Source organism: Notechis scutatus, chromosome 3 (assembly GCF_049901735.1).
Source record: "Notechis scutatus isolate UNSWTSFEM ecotype Mainland chromosome 3, rNotScu1.2, whole genome shotgun sequence".
Classification (NCBI taxonomy): domain Eukaryota; kingdom Metazoa; phylum Chordata; class Lepidosauria; order Squamata; family Elapidae; genus Notechis; species Notechis scutatus.
This window is the reverse complement of record NC_142011.1, coordinates 104,816,890-104,844,767: the sequence shown is the minus strand read 5'-3', so window position 1 is coordinate 104,844,767 and position 27,878 is coordinate 104,816,890. Positions and strand designations below refer to the sequence as shown.

Here is a 27,878-nt window from a genome sequence, read left to right as displayed (position 1 = left end):
AAAACCATGCAGTAGAAAATAACTTGCAATGAAGTTTGTTAGAAAATATATTCAGAATATCTTGGGTAGGGAATGAGTTCTCAGTATATATTTGAAGACTGCTGTTGAAAGAGAGCTGTACTTACTTACTTCCTATCTGCTACATTAGACTTGAACCACATCCCACTTTAGTTCCATTGAAACCAATGAGACAAGACAGTGTTGACCAGCTTTAGCCTTGTTGAATTCAATGGGTCAAGCACATCACTAACATTAAGTTAGAACCGATTTTATCTTGTATAGTGGTTTATTATGTACATTTATTAAAAAGATAAAAATTGTCTTGAATTGAATTTTACCCCTGGTAATTACCCAGATCTATTCATGCAAGGGGTTTTGGCACTACTTTGGAAGTGGTATGCTACTGCCTTATTCCAAGTTTTTGTGGTCCTATTAATTTGAGAACAGAAATTTTAATTTCAGTGCAGACTGGCATCAATAGATGCTTGCGTGAGTTGTCCTACTTTCACATTGCTCATCAATTTAGTCAACTGGAATTTGAAGAGCTCTACCCAGCACCAATCTGTGCTAAAACTGGATCTTCAAATGAAAATAGATTCAGTTTGTTTGTCCAGGAGAAATATTTACTAAAATAGAATGGAGATTCTCATATAGATTGTAACTGTCACAAAGTATAGAAATATATGTGGCATGGTTTGCAAGGGAAGATTCCAATTTCATTTTCAATAAAGTTAAATAAAATGAAAATAATTTCTATGTACTGCAGCTACCATATGTTTGCTGTCAATTCTTTACAGGCATCTGTGTTTGTTAACCCAGTATCACTTCAGTGAAGCAACTACATAATTTTCCTAACTCTCTGAACTTTGTAGTCACTAACTAGATAGTCCCAATTTATTACTAGAAAGGAATTGTATTATACTTATGTAATTTCTAAGGTAGCTTTTCCAACTATACCCGTCATTTTTTTTTACAATAGTAGTTGTAAGAATTCTTAGTCACCTTCAGTGTCAATATAGCCAGATAAGTAGAACAGTCCTAATCAATGGCTGAAAAAAATACTAAACTAGATGAAATGGTATACTGACATCATATTCTGTTCCCAATAGGATACTTATATTGTATCTTTGGAAGGAATTGCAGTTTACATCATAAATTGAAAATCACCAAAACTGAGACGAAATCAATATATAACAGCTTCTTTATATATAGAAATACTGTAGTATATCACATTATAGTAAAAGCTAATTTTAGAATTACCATTTAGAAAATTTGCTTAGATGCACAAATACAGTGCATTTGACTTATTTGACATCTCAATCCGTGGAGTCTGTATTAAAAAACCTTTTTATAAATTCAATATATTAACTGCATAAATTCAGAAAATTACCTAGTTATTTTGCAATTAGCTTAATATCAACTTCTAATTTTCAGTAAGTTGACTGAATAAGGAGATCTTGTGCAAATATGCTGAACTTTGGTGTTTGCTTACGACAGGGGTGTCAAACTCATGTCGTCATGGCCGAGTCATGTGACATATCGTGACTTTTTTCCCCTTCGCTAAACCGGGGGTGGGCATGACCAGCACATAATGCTTCTGGCCCACGGCCCGAGAGTTTGACAGCCCTGGCTTAGGAGGAGGAGTTCACATAATCACTAGTTAATTACTAGAATTCTCACATGCCAATTAGTAGTTCTAGGTTAAGCTATCCATTCTATTCATAAGACACTGAGGAAAAATTTTAAGAGCAGGCTTTCCATTTTTCTCCAATGGCAAGCTTGTTCTGAATATATAAATGTGCAAACTATACTCGTTAAAGATATTGCATTAAATTACATTGCAAATGCCAACTCAACAATAAAAATAATTCAGTAATTTCTTTTCTGGTTTGTTATGAAAGCCATAATCAAAATCAACATCACAATCCATGATTTATTTAAAATTAGTTTGTTTTATCTTAATACCTCTAGTCCTTTCAGGCAATCAAAAAAAAATCTGATTTGTGCAAATTTTTCAGAAGACTGCAGATGGAAAGTTGGTTCTTCTTTTTCCTTTAATTTTTAAAAGTGAAGTCTTCTTTATTCCCCACTTGTTGAAAGCAGCCATTATCTTCTATAAATGGCACAGGACAAACAGGCACGACTAAGTGGGATATGCGGCTCCAGAGCCCACTTAGCTTATCAGTATCCATAAAGTCATAAGAACTGGGTGAATCAGAGTTTGTGAATTTGGCCCAGAGGAAATCCCGCACATTTTCCTCCACAGTCTGTAGGCTAATGCTAGGATCCAACTTCTCATTCTCCAGCAAAACTGTCAAAATCAGTGCCACATCTTTGAAAGCAGCACTCTCATGGTCACAGTATTTGTAAAAGATTAAGGTGGAACTTGCAGGCAAGGATTCAAAATGATGTACTACTGCTGCCTTTCCTTCTCCGTGGAAACCAACACTCAGCTCCTCATCAACTGCTAGCTTTGCAAGATCATTGCTTAGAGTGGATTTAGAAATTCCATCTACGTGGACTGTGCTGCCTCCCAGGGATGATGAATAGGCACCAGCAATCTGGGTGCTCAGGCACTTCAGAGTTGATTTAGCTTCCTGGGCAGCAGTAAAGATTAAGATAGCTGGTTCAGTGTGGTAGGATGTATTAAGGTGTTTCTGCAATATTTTCCGTACTCGTCCCCACAGCTGAGGACTCTGACCTGGGAAGATATCTTTCAGTGGATTGAACTTTGATAGGAAGACTTCCACCACTGGATTTTTCGGTATATTTGGAGGGTGTAAAGTGTAGTAACAACGGCAACTTATTAAAATAGCAATCAACGCCACCATTATTGCCAGAAAAACTCCATAGCCGAGAAAGCCTAATAATTAAGGGCAGGGAACGGAGAGTGAAGACACAGAAAACCAATCAGAAAACAAGGACATAAGTCACATGCTTAAGACTTTTTAAGACTTAAGTAATTTATTGTTAATGGAAATATCTCAAAGACAAGGAGACAATCTCGAGACAGTAGTAGTAACTAATTCTCACCCCCAAACAGTTCAGGTTCAATTCCCCCTTTTAGTATTAATATCTTTTGTTTGGCTTCAAGAGAATTTTTCCCACCAAACCCCTTAGTTTTTATGTGAACCCAGGCAAATCACAGCTTAACAACTATGTCATACTATCTTCTATAAGCAAGGAGCAGTTAAAACACAATATGTACAATTTCATCAAAACAGCAGAATAAATGAAGTATTCCTTTGTTTTATGAAATTCCACATGCATAGACAAAGAATTTCTTTATACATTTGGACTGCAAAGCTTCTAATGTATTAGAATATCATGTTTAAGTGAAGATTTCATGGTCCCTTGTTAGAGCAAGATATTGCTTTTTTCATTTTACTTGATTTAGCTGTAACATCCTTTTTTACCCAGGAAAATAAGTCTATAAATAAAATAAAATAAAAGAGCAAGGGTTACCACAAATATTATCGGGACTTGAATTTCATTAATTATTGTATGGCTTATTTGATCAGCTTTGTAAAAAATCAAGAATATACTTACCATTATCTTGATGAGACTGGGAATTATTTATTACCAGCTTTTTAACTGAGTTCTGTTGATTTACTTCTGGTGTAAGGCATTCAATTGTCTCCCAAGAATAGACTTCAGACGTTAGTTTGGATGTCGTATGTTGGACATCTTTTAAGAAAAAAAAGCATAGCAGTATTATGACAAACAACCTGTCCAGTTATAAATCTAATTATGTAATTTTAATAATCAGTACAGCAAGATTTTTCAACCATTGGTCCCAGATCTCCTCACTAGTATGTCAATGGATATGAGTTATGAATATTACAGTCTAATAACTGAGGAGCCAAAGTCCAGAAACCTGCCCTAATCCAGAGTTCCCCAACCTTTCAGATGGGGGGGAAGAGATGGTTCTGTGTGAGTGGTCAGCAAGCACACGCATGCAACTCCATTTGTGCGAGCAGTGGGCATGCGCACGTCACTCGCACAAATGGGAGCACATACGGGCTTACCTACTGCTTGTGCAAGTGGGGATGCGCAAATCCACACTTGCCAGCTGCTTCTGTGGCCTGGTTCTTAACAGCTCATTGCCCAGTAGTGGGCCACGGCCTGGTAGTTGGGGTCCCCTGCCCTAATCTCTAAGTAATCGGTGAAAATTCAGCAATAGTTCAACCTTCTCACGTCTTGTGGCCATTCTATGTTCCTAGTTGAAACATCATACCAAACCATTTGATAATTTCTTTGGATTTGCTCCTAGTTTGTTGTGTGAACCCAGTCACCATAATTTATTTAGCAAGTCACAGCTTAGCAAATTATCTCAGTGTCCCAGTCTTACTGTTTTCTATAGATATGCAGCAGTTAAGAAGCCCAACATCTGCAATTCTATTGAAACAGCAGATGTAAATGAAATCTTATGGTGTTTCACAATAGTTCAATTTAGACATTTCCTGGACTGCAAGGTCTCTATTAAAATACCATTTTTAAATGAAGATTTCATGGTCCCTAGTTATAGCAAGATTTTTTTTTCATTTTACTTGATTTAGGTGTAACACCCTTTGTTTTACACAGTAAATGAACAGTTATGACTACTACAAATTATATTATCAAGACTTGAATTTAATTAATTACTGCATGGCTTATTTGATCAGCTTTGTTTTGATTTTATAGTAAGTGTACAGAACTAAATAGGACACTCAGTCTATTGGGCAGTGATATCTTTCCTTAAAACATGTACTACCTTAAAAAGGGATTTTTAGCAAGCTTTACTCTTTATAGTTTATAAATCTTAGCAAAGTTCTTATCTGAAGAAGCACTGCAACAAGTTTACTTATTAGCACTAACTGCAACTAGAAAAATGTAATTAGCATCATGTTTATGAAACTTTGACCAATGTCAAATATTTTATTCCACTTGTCTAATTTTACATGGGAGTCTGTCAACCCCGTTTGTCTTATGTTTGCAGTTAAAATATATTTGATACATTTAATAGAATATGTTGTTGTATTTTCTCATTAATTGTTTTACCTGGGTATGTCTTCTCTATGTCTTTAAGATTTTGAATTGTTTCATTTTCCTTGTCCAAACCATCTTCTTTTGTTTCTTCAGTATGTTTCGGAGAGTGCTGGCTTTGCTGGCCCTGTGAATTGATTTTATCTTCTGGAGCAGTCTCTGTTAAAGATTTTTCCTCTTTCTGAGAATCTAGGTGGTCAGTATGGGTAGAACACAACAAATCTGTATCTACACAACTATCAGGTAAATCAGCAAAATCATATGGAAGTCTTACAGTGCACTCTGTAGCATCACTATCCTCTGTTCCGAGTAGGAGTTTATCAGAATTTGACAGTTTTTCTCCCAAAGAATCCTCTTTCGTTTCTTCTGCCTCATCCTGTTGAAGACTGGCTGAGATATTTTCTACATTGGGGGGCTGAAGAGTCATCTGCCTCTCTGACATAGACTTCTTTTTCTTCTTCAGGGAAGTCTGTATGAGGCAACATACAAAATATGGTTTCAGTAACTTTTAAGTTGTTATGTGCTCAAAACTATTTGTTTCCCAGCATAAAGGAAGCAAAGCACTGTATTTCCAGTGAATTATTATAAATGATTATTTTTCACTGGTTTCTAGTTTTCTTTAAGCGTTTTAATAATTTTAATTTTCACATTGTTATTCTTCAGAGGCCAGTGGGAAACTTTTGCCTGAACACAGCTTAACAAATATTTTATAACAGTAAAAAAATCTGTTTTTGCCAATCAATGCTTTCTCTATATTTATATCCTACCTTTCTGTCAAGGATTTCAAAGCTGTAAAACTTCTTTTAAACTTTTAAGAAAAAATCAATTGTCTTAGGATTTTAAAGATAGAGTTGATTTCACTTATGACTCTCCAGTTACTTCAAACTAGACATTTTTTACTGACTCGTTGAATAAATGATCTAAGCACAATTCCTCCAGCTTGCAGCTATCAATTTGCCTCACATTTAGACAGGAAAAAAAAAACCACTTCATAGTGGAAATGTCCAGATTTATAAAACAGGCACCTACCACACACTGTTAAAGTACCTTTAGCTGATGCCCAAATATTTTGTATTGCAAGTGACTCAGATCATGTCTCACCTCGTTAAAAAAAGGTAGATCCGGATGGATGAATTAGATCAGCTGTGTCCAACACATAGCCCTTTTGTGGCCCTGGATAGCTAGTAATGCTCCTCACAAAACAAAAAATGTAACAAAAAAGTTTGTTAGCTATATATATTAATTATATTATAGTTTATGGGCAGCCCAAGACAATTTCTCTTCAGTCAATGCAGCCCATGTAAGCCAAAGGTTAGAAAACTATGAACTAGTCAAGGGTCTTCAAACTTGACAGCTTTAAGACTTGTGGACTTCAGCTCCCAGAATTCTTGAGCTAACATGACTGGAGGAAGAATTCTGGAAGTTGAAGTCCACAAGTCTTAAAGCTGTCAAGTTTGAAGATCCCTGAATGACCATAATATAGAGAATAATAAAGTTAATGGGAGATCCTGACCAGGCAGTTCCCCCTCAATTCTTTGCCCTAGGATGCAGGAAGCCTTATTCCCTGATTTATGCAGAAGTCACACATATTTGAAGTTGGGGTGTGGTTTATCTCTAGACACGGATGCACCACGGAAGACAGGAGAACTAAAACAGGGTAACTATTACGGAAAGCAAGAGCAACATAGTTGGAAACAGTATTTTAGGTTTGTCCAGTTACTACATTCATAATTGTCCAAGCCGGTGAGAAGTACTTGAATCGAAAAGAGAATGGTCTTTTCTTAGTTTTGGGAATTAACCCTAAAACGGGGCGGGGGGGAATTATCTAAAGAGCCTTTCACGTGTATTGACCCAGGAAGCCTCCAGGAAATTGCCTCCAATTCTCACCTTAAACTCGCCCTGGCCACGTTAGCTCGTTACCCTTCGGCGGGAACTAAGTCCAAAACGCCTCTTACTGTCCTCTTCCTCCAATCCGTGAACCCACATTTCTATCAAGAGACTGAAAGGATCCCCTTGGCTGATCTGCAGAGGGTTCCAGTGGTACTTTCGGTGCTACTTTTTCAGCTTTTAACTACCTCGAGCTTAGTCCTTACTCGTAGCCTAAGGCTGGAACAGAAAGGCATCACGGCAAAGGCCATCCTTATGCAGAAGAACTGCAACGGATCGTTAGATAAGCGCAAGTATATCTCTCTCTGAACAGTTGTGGGAATTTGGAATTTGGAATTTCCTTCTCCTCCCCTCCCCTCCCTCCCCCACCCAAAAAAAAATGAAAGGGGGAAAACCGAGACTTACCTTTCCGCAGAAAGTTAGTCATGCACGTTGCTCCGTCCTTCGTCGTGTGAAAGGAGACAAAGATTATATTCAGATCCTATCTTCCTAAAACTAAACTGAAACTTTAGATAACTTCCTTGAATCCGAACATACAACTATCCCAGAATCCTTAATTCCTACTATCGTCCGAATGATTTGTTCCGCAGTACAAGGCCTTGCAGAGGGATGCTGGGAAGTGTAGTTTTTCCCTCCGTTCTTCCATGACTATGAGAGAAAGCAATTCATGGGAGCCGCCTTTTCAATAGCCGATTCGATGACGTTTCGTTGTAAGGTTGTCTCCTCGGCCAATGTTCATTCTGTTTTATGGAGGATTTTTTTCCTCACTCAGCAGCGCCGAGTGTTATGCCTTATCTCTTGAGCAAAGACGGCATAGCTATATAGAGTGCTGATAGCTGTCTTTGGAAGGACAAAATATTGACTTAAAATGATAAGTAAAACAGGGCTTCTGCTTTTTTAATAGTTATGTACATATGGATGAAAACAATCGAAATGTTGCTGCTTTTGGGTAAATTAGAACTGTAGAGTTTTGAAAGCAAATGCATTGTTGATTCTTTGTCCCAAGGTGATTGCTGTTCATAAAGGAGGTGTGTTTGCAAAAGAGACAGTGAAATAAACTTTTGATATAGAATTCTGAATTATGGGTCTTTGCACTCAGCTATGATGGATCATAGCTCACATGAAAGTAGGAATATGCAAATATGTAAAGACAGCTGGGTCTCACAAAGACCAATACTCTTGTCTGACTTCCTTCGGAAGTCAAATACCAAATAAAATGGAAGATTGGGGATGAATGGCAGATGAGAATTACTGAAAGGAGAAATTATCATGCTTGTCTTAATTTCAATCTTTCTGCAGAGTTTTGGTAAACAGGGATAGATGAAACAGGCCATATTTTCCAAGCTTTGTTCCTTTCTCAGCCATTTCTTCAAAACTGCAAGAAATTGTCCCAATAGAAGAGGGTTGCACTATGGAGTTTTTGTTCCTCTCTGAATTTGTTTACAAGAACTGTATCAGGATGTATGATATGTAGTTGTTGGCCTGAGCCTAAACTGGACTTTGTTCTTACTGGTGCAAATAGCCAATAAATGATGCTGGAACAAGGAAGGAAACTTTCAGCTATTTCTTTCATTCTTGGGACAGAGGTTCAAATTAAATGCTGTAAGTAAAAGGCAGCTCAGATCATTATACAAAACATTTCTTTGTACATCTATGTGTACATGTACATACATGTACATCTATGTGATTTCCCCCCCCCCCCAAAGGTTGATGTTTACATTGGTTGACTACCTTTATCCCTTTTGGTGCAAATTTACATTTATTGTATTTAATACAAGATAGCAGAACCTTTCCTATAGAAATTATTGCCTTTGCGGTTGCTCCCTTCTCTATTTTCCATTATTTTATATTCATTATGATTTTATTGTCTTAACTTATCATCAAATTATCACCTTTGAGGTATGGAAAAAGATAACCATTTTGTACACTTAAGCAACACACTAAAGATCTGGAAATCCAACAAGATTGGACTATCCTTCCCAAGAATCTTTATTTGAGCAATCAAACTTTTCCTTTTAAAGCAGTGGGATATTTATATCAAATAACCTTCCCAACATTCAATGGGCATTAACCTTACCATGCTGCAACAGCACTTTCCACAGCACTTTTGGAGGGCCAATACAAAAAAAACCAAAACTCCTAGCAGCTGGGATTGTGCTCCTGTGGACAAGGGGCCATTGAAACGATAGCTCACATCCTGCTATTGTACTGTACATTCTATAAGGATTCATGGACTCCATTTATAATACCATACCTAATAAAATATCCAGAGAATACTGATCACTTTTATGTGCAACTGCTGTTATCATATCAATATGAAGTTTTTCTGAATGTGACTACTTCTGTTATGCTGAATGCAGACTCTAACTGTCCACTGATAACCCACCACCATCGCAATATATTATTTTGTCATTTATTTTCTACTATTTTTAATGCTTTATTTGTAATGTTGGTTTGTGACAGTAATAAAATTGACTTCAATTACATATTTCTAGGTAGCCTTTTGAGGGGGTAAATTTTTTGAATAATTCAGGTTTTTGGGGATAAAATAAACTTTTGTACATATAAGAATTTATTTAAGAACAGTTACATTCAAACTGAGTTTACAGGAATTTTGGAATTGCAAATAGATTTAAGGCTATGTCCAGGCTAAATAAACTCTTGACCATGAAGAATTATACTTGAGAAAATTAAGATACAATACAATAATGACAGCAAAGCATGAAAAGAATATATTATTAAATACAGAAAAGTATTAATTCTGCACTCCTACATATATAGTCTTGTGCACACTGATTTGGAATCACAGTTGTGCATAGAAATTGATAGATAAATGTGCCCTGGTAGAAATTTAAAAGGCAAGAAATAACTACCATAACATGCTAAATATTTAGCTTGGTATGTTGAATCTCATAGTAATCAAAACAGGTACTATTGAATAAAGCTATCATTTCAGTGTGTATAGCAGGATCTGAGATGGATGTCTTATCTATTATTTATTTTAGAAAAATGATTGCATTGTCCAGCACACATCTGTGAACTTCAAAAAATACTGAGACCTTGAGCATGCAAGGATTGCTGCATAATAAACCTATTGAAGTTAAATGTACATAAGAGTTTAAAAAAAGTCCAGTTAAGTTGATATTGGCTCCTGGAGACTATTAGACACGTTGATGCAGGTCTTTTTGGCTCCTAAATGCCCAAGTTTTTTGTCATTACCTTTTTCTGGGGTTCTTGTTCAATTCCCTTGCTTGTCTCCCTTTAATAAGTGTGGTGAATATCAGCCTTGACAAAGTTAGCCAGTTGCTAGTCCAGACCATAGAATCTCAGTATTATCATTCTGGTTTATATAGTAGCAAGAATAGACAATAGTTCTTTATTCCTTGAATTTGAATTGCAGCAGCCTTCTTTGGAAATTGCAGTTTCCAAAATATTGTTTTCCAAATAATGTTTTCCTTATTAACAGATGGTATACAAAGATGCAAAATTAAAATATCTATTTGGTTTGGCTGAATCAATTGGGAGGTTACTTTAAAATTTGCCACCTCCTGTTGACCTATTTACTTTTTTAAGCAGATGCTGGGCTGAGCCAATACTCCTTACTTGATTGTGTACTAGATACTATGTGAGATACTTATCTGGGCTTAGTTTTCGGGGCAACCCTTTTTCTCGAGACAACCCATAAGAGGAGAATAAAATGTAGCTGGTCTTACTCTCTTTTTTTGTTGATATCCTGTTTGTTGTTCTCCTCGGAAAAGGAAAAAGCACAGATGACCGGGCCAGGAGCGGCTGTCCGTCAAAAATATAGGACCTTGAAGAGGATCAAATTAACTTTCACCAAGGGAAAGGATTAAATCGACTGCTTTGCTTCTGGTAAGAAGATACAGGGGAAGAGGACGACAAGTAAGGGGGTAGAAAAAACGTGGAAGAGTTGAGGAGAAGTAAGGAACAAGTGCAAAGAATTAAACTACTACAATATTGGCCTTCATTTCTCTTTTCAGCCTGCAGCGTAAAGTGAAAGTTGGTTGGTGGAAATCGATTAAAAAGTAAGAAAGAAGAAGGCGACGCTGCAGGTCAGTCCCCGGGGTGGCCGCGCACACCGGCGATAGAAAAACCACCCAGAAAGGATTGGGGAGGCTAGAAGGGGCCGGAGAGACGACTATGCCCGGTGGAAAGTTAGCAGCCACCTCGGACTCCCCCCGCCAGAGCGAGGCGGGCGGGGACGAGGAGAGGCTGTTCCTGTGGCACGTGACGCCCAGGCCGCCTCTGAGGAAAACCGACTCGCAAAATGGCGGCGGCGGCGGCAGCTTTCGAACGTGCTTCTCCACCCCACAGGGCAGCGGCGGAAGCCATCGTGGTCGTCGGGAAGTGAGGTTTTCTGAGGAAGTAATCGAGCACTCGACCCCGAAGACTACGCCGAGCCCGCAAGGCTTTGCGATGTCGGAAAGACGGCTTACCAGAAAGGCTGCGAAAGATGAAAAAGAGGCGGCGGCGGCGGCGGCGGCTGAAGAGGAAGAAGAACGTAGCATGGGGTTCCAACCGGAATGGCTGGCCGAGAAGGAAGGAAGGACCGAGCAGCAGCAGCAGCTCAGAGAGGAGCTACTAGCTGGATCTTTCAAAGGTAAGAAATCAGCGCTGGCTTTTCCACGCTCACTGATACCAGTCGGAGGCCAGTCTGCTGGTACTTCGACGCTCGCTTTTTATTTTGGTACTGTTTAATTTAAATGCCAGTCCGTGTCTTTCTTTTAGGAAATGTTTCGATTTCTCATTTTTCGACTTCTCAGTCTATTGCCATCTACAGGTAGTCCTCGACTTACGGGCACAGTTGAGCCCAAAATTTCTCTTGCTAAGTGAGACAGTTGTTAAGTGAATCACTGGTTGTTAAGTGAATCTGGCTCCCCAATTGCTAGTCAGGAGATTTCAAAAGGTGATCCCACATGACCCTGGGACACTGCAACTGTCATAAATGTGAGTCAGTAGCCAAGTATCTGAATTTTGATTGCATGACTACAAGACTGCTGCAATGGTTGTAAGTGTGAAAAATGGTCGTCCCTTTTTTCAATGCTATTGTAACTTTGAACGGTCAATGAATGAACTGTTGTAAGTTGAGGACTACCTGTATTTTCTGGGTGACCTCCCCTCCAAGTAATGCAGGCCAAACAGCCTTAAAAAGGCATCCCTGGCCAGATGCTGCCATCTGCTGAAAACAGTGGTGCTCAGTTTCAAAATTTCAAAAAAGCTTGCATTTTAACAGTGTGACATAGTGGGCTAAAGAGAACTGTGGGGCAGTTTAGTTAAGTTTGTCCTTCTCCCTTTATGGGAATCGAAAATGCAAGCCAAATCTTCTGACTCGGTTAATTGCAGAACTGAGATGTACTGTAATAGTTCTGTTTTTTTAGAAATTTGCTCTAAGAAGCTTGCAGGAACTGTGCTTGCCTCTGGTTCGGCCATACCCAATTGAATCTATTCATCATAACTTTCCAAAAATAAAATTATACTGCTGGTGATTTATGAATTGATAGTTACATTCTGTAGGAATACATAATAAAAGACACCATGAATTGGTAATATATCTTTGTTTTTGATTCTTTTTAAAACTATTGGTAATCCCAGTATATTGTTTTCCAGTGCAATTATTTAACATCTTGCTAGCAATAGCAGTTTTTTAAAAACATTTCTGAAATATGAGACAAAAGTGATTTTTGCTGGTAAAAATCACAAGAGGTGTCCACAGATACTTTAGCACCTATAGCATTTTATAGGACTAAGAATGATATAATACACTGCTCAAAAAAATAAAGCGAACACTTAAAACACTTAAACTCCAAGTCAATCACACTTCTGTGAAATCAAACTGTCCACTTAGGTAGCAACACTGATTGACAATCAATTTCACATGCTGTTGTGCAAATGGAATAGACAAGAGGTGGAAAACATAGGCAGTTAGCAAGACATCCCCAATAAAGGAGTGGTTCTGCAGGTGGTGACCACAGACCACTTCTCAGTTCCTGTGCTTTCTGGCTGATGGTTTGGTCACTTTTGAATGCTGGTGGTGCTTTCACTCTAGTGGTAGCATGAGACGGAGTCTACAACCCACACAAGTGGCTCAGGTAGTGCAGCTCATCCAGGATCAATGCGAGCTGTGGCAAGAAGGTTTGCTGTGTCTGTCAGCGTAGTGTCCAGAGCATAGAGGCGCTACCAGGAGACATGCCAGTACATCAGGAGACATGGAGGAAGCCGTAGGAAGGCAACAACCCAGCATCAGGACCGCTACTTCCGCCTTTGTGCAAGGAGGGACAGGAGGAGCACTGCCAGAGCCCTGCAAAATGACCTCCAGCGGGCCACAAATGTGCATGTGGCTGCTCAAACGGTCAGAAACAGACTCCATGAGGGTGGTATGAGGGCCCAACGTCCACAGGTGGGGGTTGTGCTTACAGCCCAACACCGTGCAGGACATTTGGCATTTGCCAGAGAATACCAAGATTGGCAAATTTGCCACTGGCGCCCTCTGCTCTTCACAGATGAAAGCAGGTTCACACTGAGCACATGTGACAGACGTGACAGGGTCTGGAGACGCCATGGAGAATGTTCTGCTGCCTGTAACATCCTCCAACATGACCGGTTTGGCAGTGGGTCAGTAATGGTGTGGGGTGGCATTTCTTTAGGGGGCCGCACAGCCCTCCATGTACTTGCCAGATGTAGCTTGACTGCCATTAGGTACCAAGATGAGATCCTCAGACCCTTTGTGAGACCATATGCTGGTGCGGTTGGCCCTGGGTTCCTCCTAATGTAAGACAGTGCTAGACCTTGTGGCTGGAGTGTGTCAGCAGTTCCTGCAAGACAAAGGCATTGATGCTATGGACTGGCCCGCCCGTTCCCCAGACCTGAATCCAATTGAGCACATCTGGGACATCATGTCTCTCTCCATCCACCAACGCCATGTTGCACCACAGACTGTCCAGGAGTTGGGGGATGCTTTAGTCCAGGTGTGGGAGGAGATCCCCCAGGAGACCATCCGCCACCTCATCAGGAGCATGCCCAGGCGTTGTAGGGAGGTCATACAGGCACATGGAGGCCACACACACTACTGAGCCTCATTTTGACTTGTTTTAAGGACATTACATCAAAATTGGATCAGCCTGTAGTGTTTTTTCCCACTTTAATTTTGAGTGTAACTTCAAATCCAGACCTCCATGGGTTGCTAAATTTGATTTCCATTGATAATTTTTGTGTGAATTTGTTGTCAGCACATTCAACTATGTAATGAACAAAGTATTTAATAAGAATATTTCATTCATTCAGATCTAGGACGTCTTATTTTTGTGTTCCCTTTATTTTTTTGAGCAGTGTAGTCACCTCTAGAAGAGATAGGTGGCACACAAATCAAATAAATATCTGGATATTATTTGTTTGTTTATGCTTTATTTTTAAAATACTTTCCCTTCTATATTTAGAAGAATGTTCCTCAAGTGAAGCCAAAAACAGAGTGTCCAACAAAAAATTTAGTGGCAAAATGCAAATACAGACAGGTAATATTGGATTTTCTTTATGATAATGAACATTTTGTTAATGATATCTCACTTAACAAATGTCTCACAAAACAGAAATTTTGGGCTCAAATGTGGTTGTAGCTCGAGAATTACCTGTACAAGGATCAGTTTCCATTTCATTATCTAATATTGAACATACTGAGTTGTAAGGACAAGGATGGATTGTGAGTAAAATCTTGAAAAAATGTTATTTGTCTTATATGAGTTGCATATCCTTTAAAAGAGGTAATTTAGATTTATTTTCTTACTATTTTTATTGATGGGAAGAGGTACAAGTTTAATGCTAGTAGAAGATACTGGATTTTTTTTTCCTAGTCTGAATTGTTCTTACATATTTTTTTTTTTAAAAAAAAATCTTTATAAGTGATTCAGGATTGTAAACATTCATAGTAGTTCTTCCTCTTAGACAAGCGGACTTAATATACAGGTAATCCTTGACCTACGGCCATTCATCTGTCTAGTCACTCTGCCATGAAGCCCAGATTGGGGGAGTGGGGAGAAAGCTGCAGTGATACTTGTCATTCTGGAACTCTGTCCCATCCTCCATACAGATCTCTCAAGTGAACATCAGGTTCTTGGTCATCTCTTACTGAGGCTCTTCTCCCCCGATTGCTCCTTTTGACCATGTAACCAGCTCTTGGAAGAGTCCTGGTTGTGCCAAACTTCTTCCATTTGAGAATTATGGAGGCCACCACTCAAAGTTATGATGCTGAATGAAGGGATTTATGACCTGAACCTGAAAATACGGTTGTTACAGTTATCCATACAGCCATGTGATTAAAAATTCAGGCGTTTGGCAATCTGTCTGCATTTACAACAAAGTGGCACTGCAAATCTTATCTGTATATCTCTCCCACCCCCCACTCCCACCCCCCACATACACACACACATCTCAGCTGCCCACTGGACCTGCTAACCCAAGTAAAGATGCCCAGATCCAGGAAGTTTCATCGCCATCCAGCCTGCCAGGTTAAGTAAGGCAAACTTATGAGTGCAAGCAAACTGCCCCACTTAATCCTAGTCGTTTTTCTGCAGCTGCTGATAGGTTGCCCAATCTATGCAAGGCAGAAGGAGGTTTCTAAAACACCATGAGAATAGAGCCCACTATCATGGTGCTTCAGAAGCTTTCTTTTTCCAAATTGGCCAATTTGGAGAAGGGGCCTTTTGAAACACCACAGGAGCCGGCTCCATTTTTGTGATCTTTCAAATGATCCAATTTGGAGGAGGCTTCTGAAGGATTGCAAGCATGGAGCCTGCATGAAGGATGGTGCTATGTGGCCTTGGTATACAGTAAAGACACCACCTCACACAAACTGGACCTTTCTGTCAGCAGCTGGAGAAAAATGGCAAAGGGGGCAAGTGGGCAGCACCTTTCCAACTCATGTAATCCTGCATCAGGCCATCTACGGCTTTCCCCACTTCCCTGAGGCATACTGTATTCCTTACCCGTGACTGTTTAACAAGCAAAACCAGGAGTGCAGACTGAGCAAAACAGTCATTGCTTAACGCCACTTCTCTCTCCAGCCAAGATTCCAATCCCAATTGTCATAAGTAGCAACTATCTGTATTGATCTTTTTGCTTTGGTATCAACAAGTAAACATATACAATTTCTGATCTTTTTTTTTTCAAGAGATCAGTATTGCAGTGTTTGGTGCCAAGATCATATAGTGTGTATGGATGTGTATCTTCAGAAAGAGAGATACACACATAGCACAACAGATGCACTTTTATGTACATGTAAATAAGTTTGCAGGAAAATGTAGCACACAAAAACATGTATTTTATTTTATATATGTATAAATTTGTAGGAAAAAGGCATATTATTAAAAAACCTAGTGATTTTTTTAATATATAAATATGTATATACTATTTCTCATTTTGTCAAGGGGGAACTAGAACTGTAGGTTGTTTTGTCAGATAGGTCTAGGCTGGAACAATTTTTTATTTCATTTGTTCCTCTTTTCTTCGACAGAAAATACTAACATCAAAATGTCAGGTGTCACTCTCACTCGACCGCCTATTAGGACTTCAAGAGAAGGTAAATAAAACCTGTGGCAATTTAACAAAAAATCTCTGTCATTTAAAGGGCACAATTATTTAGGTTCCGTTTCGATTTGATAAATGTTTCCACAGGTAATTCTGGAGTATTTAAAATGTATATGTTATATTGAATAAATTGTAAGTTGCCCAGAATCATTGACCAAGATGGTGGGCATAGAAATTGTACAAATAAAAATAAATAAAAATATTGTATAACAGGAGAAAAACATGGCATAAATATGTTTAACCACGTTTTTGATTCATGTTTCCACCAAGTTTCCATTTATATTGCTCTGTTTAAATAGTTTGAGAATTTGACTTTCATTTGACTCCTTGATACAGAATCCCCTAAAATGGCGCCTTGAAATATTTTAGATTTCAGAGTTTTTTTCTTCAACCAGCAGTTTCATGATCCTGACATAACTAATTTTCAGCAAGTAACTTTCATCACCTTCCAAGGGATTATGAAGATAAACATTAGTTTTGAGACAAACATGATTCCTCTTGTAACATTTTGAGTACAGTCTACCTCTATTTACTTGATCCTGGATTTTACCTCATAGTCTGCCTTCTTTTGCCTCACGCTGTACAGATAGTACTCGACTTACAGTAGTTCATTTAATGATTCAAAGTTATAACAGCATTGAAAAAGTGACTTATGACCATTTTCACACTTAAAACCTTTGATCATGTGATCAAAATTCAGATGCCTGGTACCTGTTCATACCTATGACTGTTGTGTCACAAGATCAGGGGATCACCTTTTGCAACTTTTGACAAGCAAAATCAATGGGGAAGCCAGATTCACTTAACAACCGTGTTACTAATTTATCAACTACAATGATTCATTTAACAACTATGACAAAAAAAGATCAAAATGGAGCAAAACCCACTTACACAAACGTCTCACTTAACAGAAATTTGGGGCTCAATTGTGCTCAAAAGTCAAGGACTACTTTTCCTCTCTTATTAGGATTGTCAGTTACAAAATTTTTATTAGCTTATCAAAATGTAAAATATAAAGAAAATGAAAATAATGAGAAACTAGGAGAGGAAAAAGGGAAAAGGAAAAAAAGGCATTGACCTCCCACTTTTTTTAGCATAATAGAAGATTAGTAATACTATAGCTTCAAATTTTTACTTTTAGACAATAATAAGTACTAGCCATTTCTATAACAACAAACCCATCAATCATCAAAATCAAAGTTTCATTCATTAAGTGTTCTTTACTTAGAACAGAGCAATCACTTTAACAATCTGCACTCCCCCCACCTTCCTGCGAGAAATAATATATATTTCTGTTTGTACATATTTTTATAAACTATCATAATTATATTAACAACATTTACTAATTCAAATTCTTTAACCTTAAAGGAGAAAATCAATTTTTAAAAAAAACACATTTTAAGACGAGTCTAGACTTTTCTTTGAAAATATTTCTAAAATCAATAAATTCTAGCACATCTTTTTTACTTCCTTCTAACATTCATATTTTCAAATTTATTTTCATTTCACAAACTTTAAGACCCATTCAAGCATTGTAAATGGAAAAAAATCAAATCACTTTATAAACAGAAAACTACATTGGAACTTTCATTCAATTACATATATTAGACTTGTAAAAATCCATCCTAACTCCAGTAGCCTCATTAAGTTTAAGTCACTCTCTCCAGTTTATCTTCATAGCATAAAATCATCTCTCTGGAATGTCTATCAAGTCTTTTCTCAAAGAATTCTCAACCTTGTTAGTATCCATAAAGAAAAAATCCTAAACTTGTCCTCTTGAGAATTGTGGATTTGTTTGGAGCTCTTGTTTCAGTTGCGCTGATAGGGTTATGTTTAATCCATCATCATAATAAAAATTGATATCAGATTTGTATTCCAAAATTGCAGTTAAATCCTTTGCATTGTCAGATATTTGTGAAATTGCCTCAATTGTTTGATAACCTTCTATTCATAATTGCATCTCTTGCTCTTGTTTTATATCATCTGTAACAGGGGTGTCAAACTCAATTGCATTGAAAGCCGCATCAGAGTTGTGTTTGACCTGGGGGTGTATGTGGCCAGAGTGGACATGGCCAGCTCGACATCACCCCTGTCAGACACCTGTGATGGCCCGGGTGAGCGTGGGGGGATCCTCCTGCAGCCCTCTGCCAGGGAAAACGGAGCGCAAGAAGGCCGTGCACAGCCCTCCTGAACTCCATTTTCACTGGCAGAGGGTGGTCCTGGGGGCCAGATCTAAGCACCCTGTGGGCTGGATGCAGCCCATGGGCCTTGAGTTTGACACCCCTGATCTATAATATTCATATCTTCAAACACCATGCTTCTTTGTTTTAGCTTGCTTCCAGCAACCCTCTTTCTTGTCATTTAACAATATAGTCTCAAAAATGGTGCAGAGCTTCAAAAAGGAATGAGTGGCTGTGACTAAAAAGAATGTCTTTTAGCTAATACAGATAATAATTCCATAAATTGATTAAGAAATGAAGGCACAACTTATTTTCTGTTTGAAAAATAAATTCCCAAACATCTGCTATAACAATGAAATAATTGCAGCTCTGTACCTCAGCTGAACGCCTCACACGTTGCTCCAAAGCTCAGCTTCTAAAGCTTCTTTCAGACTGCTGCCATAAGGAGCCTCTGTGACGTAGTGGTTAGAGTGTGCAGTAGTGCAAGCTACTTCTGCAGCCAGCTGCCTGCAATTTGGCAGTTCAAATCCCACCAGGCCTTGAGGACTCAACCTTCCATCCTTCAGAAGTGGTACATAAGTCTAAATACTTTTGCTATAAGGAGGATTTTGTGAGGTGATTCTAGGACTCTCTCTAATCCAGGAGATTCGTATAAACAAAAGGAATCCTGATCCTTCTGTCAGTAAATTAAAAAAAACAACAGTCCAGAGAGAAAAAACTCTGGGGGCGTCAACCATCAGCCATGTTCACACGGAGTCCCTTATTAGGATTATCATAAAGATTAGACAAGACACTCTGCATGAATAAATCCAATTATTTTTCATTTTAATTCAAAAGACTACCCATGTTAATCTGTGGGAAAAACAAAACAAAATTGTATTAACCTTAAAAATGAAAGTAACTTTCATCACCTAATTGATCTTTATTCAGCTGATACATAACAATTTCCTAATACAGGAGGTTTCAGTGAGGTTAATAAGTTCTACGAAATGGTGACGTTATTCAAATCCACACTGTTCATGGTATTTCTATGGAAAATATGATAATTAGTTTCAGTTTGAGAAAGATAAACAATGATAACTTTTTAAACATAATTTTTATATGAATATTAACAAAATGTTACAGTAAAGGATACAAATTAATATACCTAAAATTAAAGTTTGTGGTTAACAAAATCACAGAATAGTTATAGAAAACAAAGTAAAAAAATCTGTAAATTGAGGCATTCCAACATCTCCTATTTTAATCTTATGACCACATTCATGTCATTCGGTTACATCAAATTTTTGCTCTAATGTAATAATGAGTCTCTTATTTTTAAGTGTGTAATGTTTTCCTCTGACAGGAATTTTCTCCATTTTGTTCAAATAAAGATTAGCTGCATCTAAAACTCTCACTATGCACATGCTTGCTTTAATTGCACAAACACTAGATTCCCATTAACTGAATTTGGTATCACATTAAATGTGATTTAGTATCAATTTACAATTCTCATTAAATCAAATGTCACAGGTTTTTTGAACTTGCACTAACTGTGACTTACTATATAGGTAATCCTCCTTCCCCGCCCGTAACTCCTGAGCTCAAGAGATCTTTGAGAGGTAAGCAAAGAAGAGGTTCTAGGGCCTGGTGGATGGGAAGCAGGCCTGAGACCTGTAGGAACCCAGTGGGAGGGGGAGCGGGCCCAGGAGTTGCAGGGATCTTGCTTGGCGGGGGAAGTGAAGCACAAAGGGTGGGGAAGGCCTGGAGCAGAGGCTCCTCATGCCCTGCTTAATGACTTGCACAGTCATTTAACAACAGCATCAGGGAGTGGAGGTTGTTAAGCCGGTTCTGTTATGGTCATCGGTCAAGCCCATGTAATAGTACATGTGGAAATAATGCATCTCCCAGCAACTCTCAATGTGTATTTTATCAGATTGAAATCAGGTGACTTTGTAGTCACTTATTGATAACAAGTGATAACAAAGGTTGCTAATTTGCCTTTGATACATATTGGTGGGTTCTAGGAGACAGATAGACAGAGGAATCTCTGGTTTTATTTGTGCACGCCTAGATTATGTCAATAGTCTCTTTGACAACTATTCCCAATTCCTCGCTCTGTTCCCTGGTTTTAGTGCTGTTTTGGGCCTGCCAGTGAATACTCATGTTTCACAGTACAGGCTTTTTTTATTAACTCCTTTTTTTTTTTAGACAAGCAGCTAAAACTATTGATGCTTGTGTTTAAAGTAATCCAGTCACAAACTTCAAATATCTATTTGTCCTTATGTCTCTTTACAGTCCTGTTCACTCTTTAGGTTTCTTCGAGTAGAGCTTTCTTTCTGTTCGCTGTTCCAAGAATACAATCTTCATATTGTGTTCTTAAAGGAATGAGATCCTTAAAGCGGGAAGAACTTTAAAAAGGGTTTAAATACCTGACTATTCAACTACAGTAGTAGAATATTGTAGGGTATGGTTAGTCATCCTACTGTCATTAATCTTGGCAATTCCTAGGTTAAGACCTGCTTTTTTATTATGGATATTTTTCATCAAATCTTAAGGAAGCTGTTTTAAGTACACATGGTTGCTGTGTTTTATCTTATTTTTTGCTGGTTTAATTAACTAGCAAATTAATTTTGGATGGAATTTTGTAATTGGTGAATAAATATTTTTAATCGGTATCTGTTCTTGCATTTAGACATACTGTAGTAATGAAGAGATGGGACCTCTTGGATTATATCTCTAATATGATCATTTGTTCTCCTATTCAGGTTCTTTTTCAGATTCAGTGCAGAATTTGGAAGAATTAAAGCACAGAAAACAAGGTATTTATTAATGTTGTGCTCTGTCATGTAGAATTATGTTATTTGATTTAATATATAATATTTGCATATCTATATTAACTGTACTTTTTATGATCTGCCACTATAAATGATCATTAAACTGCCACGTTGACTGGGTTTTAAACGATAATAGAGGACAGGCCCTCTATTGGTTTTTCTGTCTTTCTTATTTTTGGAATTGAATAACTAAGACTATAGCTTTATTTTTTAAATTTAAAAAATGTAAATACCATTTTGTATTAACTTAAATGTTCTTTTTTATTATCATAAAATGCTTATCTGCAGATCCAGACCTAAAATATTTTCATTCATTTCTAGAGGTTATAGTATTTTCTAAGTACTATAGACTGTTGGATTTGATTTTGGAAGAGTTGCTTTGAAATGCCAAGGTAACACCTGTGCAATCCTGGAAATGGAGGTGGCAGTTTAATGAATTGTTCTCTTGGTTTTCTGCATGTTTTGAAGTAATTCTTCAAAAGTAAATCTTTAGCATTGTACTGGTCTAGTTTCAAGGATAGGGATAGGGAATCATATTTTGCATCTCTAGTAGATATTTTCAAAATCAAACAAAAGTCTGTGCCCCCAAGTTATTTTAAGTGTAAAGATTTTTTCTTGTTATAAAGGAAATTCACAGATTTGTTAAATGCTTAAATTAAGCATTCCCATGATTCATCAGATTATCTAATCTCAGTTATATCAATTTTGTCTGAATCATAGCAAATTATGGTCTTACCCTTGATATATCTAAAAAGATGTATAATTTTTTGGGTGTGTGTGTGTGTGTTAGTGTATGGTATATATAGCCAGGGAAGTCTATAATCCTTTTTACTCTGGCAGTCTAAGATTGCTAGTTTGTTTTGTTCACACATGCGCTCCATCCATGGCACACCACAGAGAATGAACTACAGTAGCTTTGCACCAGCTGGCTTGCAGTGGTTTGTCGTATTTCTTTGTTATTCTGCTAGATCTAAGATATATGACATTTCAAACAAGCCTCTTTTTAATTAAACTAATGGGGTTTGATTTTAGAATAGTTGGATTAGAATATGTTTTAAATACTTTTTCATGTGCTAAAATATTTAGCATTTCAACTCCTTAAGAAACACAAAAATATTTGAGAGGGACCACGATTGAGAGGGTGGGAGTTACCTGTGCACATAAAGCCAGAGCTCTACCAGGATTACTTCCTAATATGCTTGGATAAATGGCTATTGACCTGTTTAAGCAAATTGGAAAGTTCAGAATATAGTCTTAAAGGGCTCTAGCTTCTGCAAAGCAGGTCACTTGCACTACCCCTTTCCTCTCTGCCTGGATAAACAAAGCGCAAACCATATCTATCTATTATCTATCATTTTTTCCCCCACTTTGCTTGGAAAAATTGATAACCACCTTGTCAGGGTAGCAGCAAGTTCTTTGATGATCCTTCTTTGTCTCACAAGCTGGAACCCTGTCACAGCCAGATCATGCTGACTGTTCAATTATTTATGCAAAGCAGAGAGGAAAACATGGGGTAAGGTCTGACAGGGATCTAGCACAGTCTTACAGAAGTCCAGCAACCTTCATGGCATTTACAGCCAAAACTGGATAGTTTCTTTCCTGCTAGACAAAGTAGCAGCAAAATTTAGATTTTGTACAATTGCTGCTATAAAGAGCAAATATCAACACAAAATATATGTGGAACCCAAAAGTGGAAGTTATCTAAGAATTAAAACACAGATTTTACAAATTATGTAAAAATGAACTCCAATTCCTTCAAATTAAAATTGTTTTTAAATTTGATTGTACTATTGCTTGTTTCTAATGAAAATCTTTTACAGTATAAAGTTGCAAAGTTCTATTGTTGTTTTGTTATATAAATTAAAAAGTAATTACTGAAAGTGATGTATTTATCTCTTGCTCAAATTGTTAGCAAAGGCTGACATAATATTAGGGGATCATAGAATCACAAAGCGTGAGAAGCTCAGTGCTGTACAGAAGAAGGATCTACAAACTACTTTAAAAAGTAAGACTCATTTTTAATCTGTTAGAACTATATAGTGATAACCAATATAGTCTATATATGCCCTGATTTCTGAGATATCTGAGGAATCTGGAACTCTCTGTAATGAGACAAATTCAGATGTGCTTGGTTATGCAGAATGTCTTAACATCCTTTTTTTATTTTGAAGACTAGGGATACAATCTAATAACTAGATTTCAACTGCCAGAGACAAGCAACTAGTGATAAGATGTACATATGGGACAGCAAGGAGCATTAAAAAATACAATTTACAGTTAGCCCTTACTAGGCTTCTGGATGTAATTCTGTGGGTAGTTATCATCTATAAAGTCATTTAATGGCATAGACCCTAACGGAGGGGTTGCCAGAGTCCTGTAGTGTCCATCTGCTTTGTGTGCTCCTACAGCATTAACCTGCTTCAGGTGTCACTGCCAAACAGTGTCATTAAGAGGAAACAGAGAACAACCTTTACTGTTGCTCCATTTATGCTGTGCGATAACATCTCTCCTCCTCTGAGATCCACATGATCTCCATCATGCCCATTTTCAAGTATTCTTTAAAATCCCAGCTTTTTCTTAGGTTAAGAGTGATTGGTAGGTCCTTTTGAACTAAAGAGAGATTATTTTGTTCCCTTGGGTAGCTGTTTTATTAATGTTGTTTTTATGGGGTTGTTATTTTAACTTTGTGAAACCACTTTGTTTATAGGGTTGGGCAATCTAGAAATTAATAAATAATAAAACTGTATTTTCAGATATTAATGTACATTGATTATGGAGGGTATAGGTTTGAGTCACTTCCATGGAAGAGGTTGTTTGGTCAATATATTAGCAACAACCTAATATACTGTATATTGATAAATAAACTAAATCAGTTTGGTTAGTTGTGTAGGGTGTGTTTAAAATATAGTGTTTAAACTACAGTATATACTTTATTTTGACTGAAATGTTTAGTTGACACTTTCCTAATGAGTTAGAGTTCTTTGTAGTCTGTTTTGTGGAACACTTGAGTTCTTAAGTTCTTAGGATAAATGTTTAGAAAGACTCAAGTAAATAAAGATATACACTTACTATAATAAAATATGAGTGCATTACTGAAAATTTTGTTTTTTCCCTTCTTACGTGTATGTACCAGTTTCTAAACCTGAAAGAAGATACTCACTTACAGCAATTGTGATATTCATTGCAACTTGCATTGCTGCTGGTGGGTGGTATATATTTTGGCATTCATCAATCCATGCTTCGGAAATTGATTCTAAAGTTCTACAAACATTTAAAAAACAAATGAAAGAGCTCAGGAACACCTATCCAAGTCAAGATGCAATAGTGTGGAACAGAATCCAAGGTACTTTTGAGAAACGTCTAAATTCTTCTCACCCTCATTTGGAACCAGCTATTTTATTACTCACTGCATCAAAAGAAGCTGAAGATGTGTTGAAGTGTTTAAGCAACCAGATTGCTGATGCTTTCTCATCTTCTCAGGGTGCGCTTACAGTAATAATTGATGGGGCCAGCACAAGAGGTCAAGATAGTGACGTTGTCAAAATTACTGTTGATGAAAAGCTGAGCTCTGGTTTTGGGAATGGTAACAAAGCAGCGGTAGTCCATCGGTTTGACTCATTACCCGCAGGTTCCACCCTGATTTTTTACAAGTACTGTGATCATGAAAATGCAGCGTTTAAAGATGTGGCTTTACTATTAACCGTTCTTCTGGATGGGGAGTCCCTAAACAAGAGCTTTTCCTTGTTGGAAGTCGAGGAGAGAGTGAAAGATTTCCTCTGGGCTAAATTTACTAACTCAGACACACCAAAGTCTTATAACCACATGGACACAGACAAGTTGAGTGGCTTGTGGAGTCGCATAGCCCATCTAGTCTTACCTATATGGCCAGAAAATTCCCTCCCTCGAGAGAAATGCTTGCAGATGAAATAAGAAGAGGGAGCAAGAAGAAAATACGTTGCAACACAACATGTATTGTATAAATCTGTGAATGTTTATATAATGAGAAAATTGCAATTTACTAATCAGAATTACTGAAGTTATAGGTGATTCAATATCAGAATAAGATTTCTCCTTTATAAGGAAGCTGATAATCTATAAAGAACTTTTAGATCTTTAACACAATTCTAGTGGTTTATTGGAAATCAAGATTCTATATACTGAGGGGGGGAGAAATCTTGTTCAGGCCCACCCAACTTTGTGTAATATGAATTTTTTTAAAGCATCAAAATCCTTACTGTGATTGTGGGCAACAAGGTAAGAAATGATAGTACTAGATTTCATCTTTCTGCTTGAAGTTTAATGGACTGCAAACTTGAAGTTGAGACCACGTTTTCCTATCGTCTAAGATTTAATTCTGTCTTACTCCATTTCCCAAAACTGCATTAAAAAAAAATCTTGTAACTGTATATTCTGTAAGTTTCTGCTTTGGCTACAAAATTATGTAAGATGTAAACCTGTTGACTGATAGGCTGTTTTTCTCATTTGAAAACAGCCTATAGATATGTTATATGTATAGTTTCAAATAATTATAGTTGCCTAAATCTAAAAACACAAGCCTCTTCAGTTAGACTATCAGTACTAGACAACCAAAGGCTTCCTTCAGATTTATGAGAAATTTGAATTTTTTTATTTGAATTTTATTCGGTCAATGACCAGCAACATTAAATAATAAAATGGGCTATATAAAACAGCGATAGGAAATGCAATCAGGATTGAGAAGGAGAGATAAGTGCATTATATATAAAATTTGATTTCTATAAAAGAAATCAAATATGGTATACTCCATAAACATCTAATTACAATAATACCCCATTTATTTATCTGATAAAGAGGGGGGGGGATTCCCTTGGTGCTCTCTGAACTTCCTTGTTTTCTTGCAGACGTTTCATTACCTTAACTAGGTAACAGCAGTGCTGGGACTAGAGTACCAAGGACCCCTCATTTCAAATACAAATATTCTCCTTTATTATTACTGATAAAAGTAATACAGGTAGTCCTCAACTTACAACAGTTCATTTACTTACCGTTCAAAGTTACAATGGCATTGAAAGAAATGGCATTGTTTTTCACACTTAATGACCATTGCAGCATCCCCATGGTCATGTGATCAAATTTTGGATGCTTGCCAACTGACCATATTTATGACAGTTGCAGTGTCCTGTGGTCACATGATCACCCTTTGCGACCTTCTGACAAGGAAGTCAATGGGGAAGCCAGATTCACTTAACAACCGTGCTACTAATTTAACTACTGCAGTGATTCGCTTAACAAATGTGGAAAGAAAAGGCATGAAATGGGGCAAAACTCACTTAGCAAATGTCTCACTCAGCAAGATAAATTTTGGGCTCCATTGTCATAAGTTAAGGACTACCTTATAATGAAACTATACATTAAAATATGTGTTCTCTAAAAATTACCAAAAAATAACTAAGCAAAGTATTGATAAGAGTAAGGACCGGTAGCGCTTTAACTAGTTTTTCCTTTTTATCATTGTAGCAGCAGCACAAAATTTTGAGTGGTGCATGGATTCAAATACTGAAGAAGATGGTTTGCAAAATAATTATTTGATTCCCCTAGAAATCTCTCTATTAGAGGGAGTATGTACATTGATGTCCCTGTAAAATGCAGCACAATAAGACGTGATATTATCTTCAACTTTCCCATTGTTACAGGTATATATTCGCTCAGCTAGTGGGGTTTTATGCAAAGCAGAGAGGAAAACACGGAGTAAGGTCCAACAGAGATCTAGCACAGTCTTACAGCAGTCCAGCAATCCTCATGACGTACTGTACAGTCAAAACTGGATCATTTTTTTCCTGTTAAACAAACTGGTAGCAACATTGGGATTTTCTACAATTGCAGCTATAAATAGCAAATATTAACACAAAATATGGATTGCTTTAACCTTTGTGAAGCCACTTTTTTGTAGAGTTGGGCAAATTTCATAAATAATAAAACCATATTTGCAGATATTAACACTACATTGATTGTGGAGTGTATAGGTTTGAGTCACTTCATGAAAACTTTGGTCAATTCAAAGAGTTTTAATTTTTTAACAAAAATCTAATATAGTCATAAATATGGACTACATGTTTAATCAGTTTGGTTATTTTGAATATATGTTTTATTGATACATTTTCCTTTTAAAAAACAAAAAATTCCATGTCTATCTGAACAGCATGTGGTCTGGGCACAATTAATTTTAAGTAAAGATACAACGATAACAAAAATCATACTAATCTTAAACATAATAAAACCATTAGTTTATCCATCTTGCAAAATTTCCAATACAAATTTTTATTATCTTTTTAGATTCTGTTTAGTTTCTCTGTTTCTGTTAATCATTGGTAGAATAAATCCCATGTTAAAAAGT

General features: G+C 37.2%; 2 protein-coding genes and 1 long non-coding RNA gene across 14 annotated transcripts; 1 reads left to right on the top strand and 2 right to left on the bottom strand.

The window, feature by feature from the left end:
* Positions 1 to 1,183: 1,183 nt before the first annotated feature.
* TOR1AIP2 (torsin 1A interacting protein 2) lies at positions 1,184 to 7,441 on the bottom strand. 5 transcript variants are annotated; one of them, XM_087960880.1, is made up of 6 exons: positions 7,318 to 7,441; positions 6,913 to 7,131; positions 6,127 to 6,218; positions 5,041 to 5,494; positions 3,550 to 3,687; positions 1,184 to 2,863 (listed from the first exon to the last, which is right to left on the bottom strand). In XM_087960880.1, the coding sequence occupies exons 4-6, from the start codon at positions 5,465 to 5,467 to the stop codon at positions 2,055 to 2,057; spliced, it is 1,374 nt and encodes a 457-aa protein (XP_087817006.1). In that variant the 5' UTR covers positions 5,468 to 5,494; positions 6,127 to 6,218; positions 6,913 to 7,131; positions 7,318 to 7,441; the 3' UTR covers positions 1,184 to 2,054. The 5 variants fall into 5 exon arrangements, with proteins under 5 accessions (XP_087817006.1, XP_087817007.1, XP_026525013.1 ...); XM_087960881.1 differs by having other exon boundaries at positions 6,127 to 6,215; XM_026669228.2 differs by lacking the exon at positions 6,913 to 7,131.
* Positions 7,063 to 25,911, top strand: LOC113413157 (torsin-1A-interacting protein 1). Of its 8 annotated transcripts, XM_087960878.1 has the most exons (11): positions 7,063 to 7,201; positions 9,918 to 10,018; positions 10,671 to 10,785; positions 10,914 to 10,985; positions 11,248 to 11,533; positions 14,367 to 14,441; positions 16,436 to 16,501; positions 20,240 to 20,290; positions 21,437 to 21,490; positions 23,418 to 23,510; positions 24,639 to 25,911. In XM_087960878.1, the coding sequence occupies exons 5-11, from the start codon at positions 11,350 to 11,352 to the stop codon at positions 25,433 to 25,435; spliced, it is 1,320 nt and encodes a 439-aa protein (XP_087817004.1). In that variant the 5' UTR covers positions 7,063 to 7,201; positions 9,918 to 10,018; positions 10,671 to 10,785; positions 10,914 to 10,985; positions 11,248 to 11,349; the 3' UTR covers positions 25,436 to 25,911. The 8 variants fall into 8 exon arrangements, with proteins under 8 accessions (XP_087817004.1, XP_087817003.1, XP_087817005.1 ...); XM_087960877.1 differs by lacking the exon at positions 9,918 to 10,018 and having other exon boundaries at positions 7,070 to 7,205; XM_087960879.1 differs by lacking the exon at positions 9,918 to 10,018 and having other exon boundaries at positions 7,070 to 7,205; positions 10,671 to 10,815.
* Positions 25,271 to 27,878, bottom strand: LOC148131316 (uncharacterized). Its single transcript, XR_015748722.1, has 2 exons — positions 26,895 to 27,878; positions 25,271 to 26,063 (listed from the first exon to the last, which is right to left on the bottom strand). It is a non-coding gene; the product is annotated as an uncharacterized LOC148131316 (long non-coding RNA).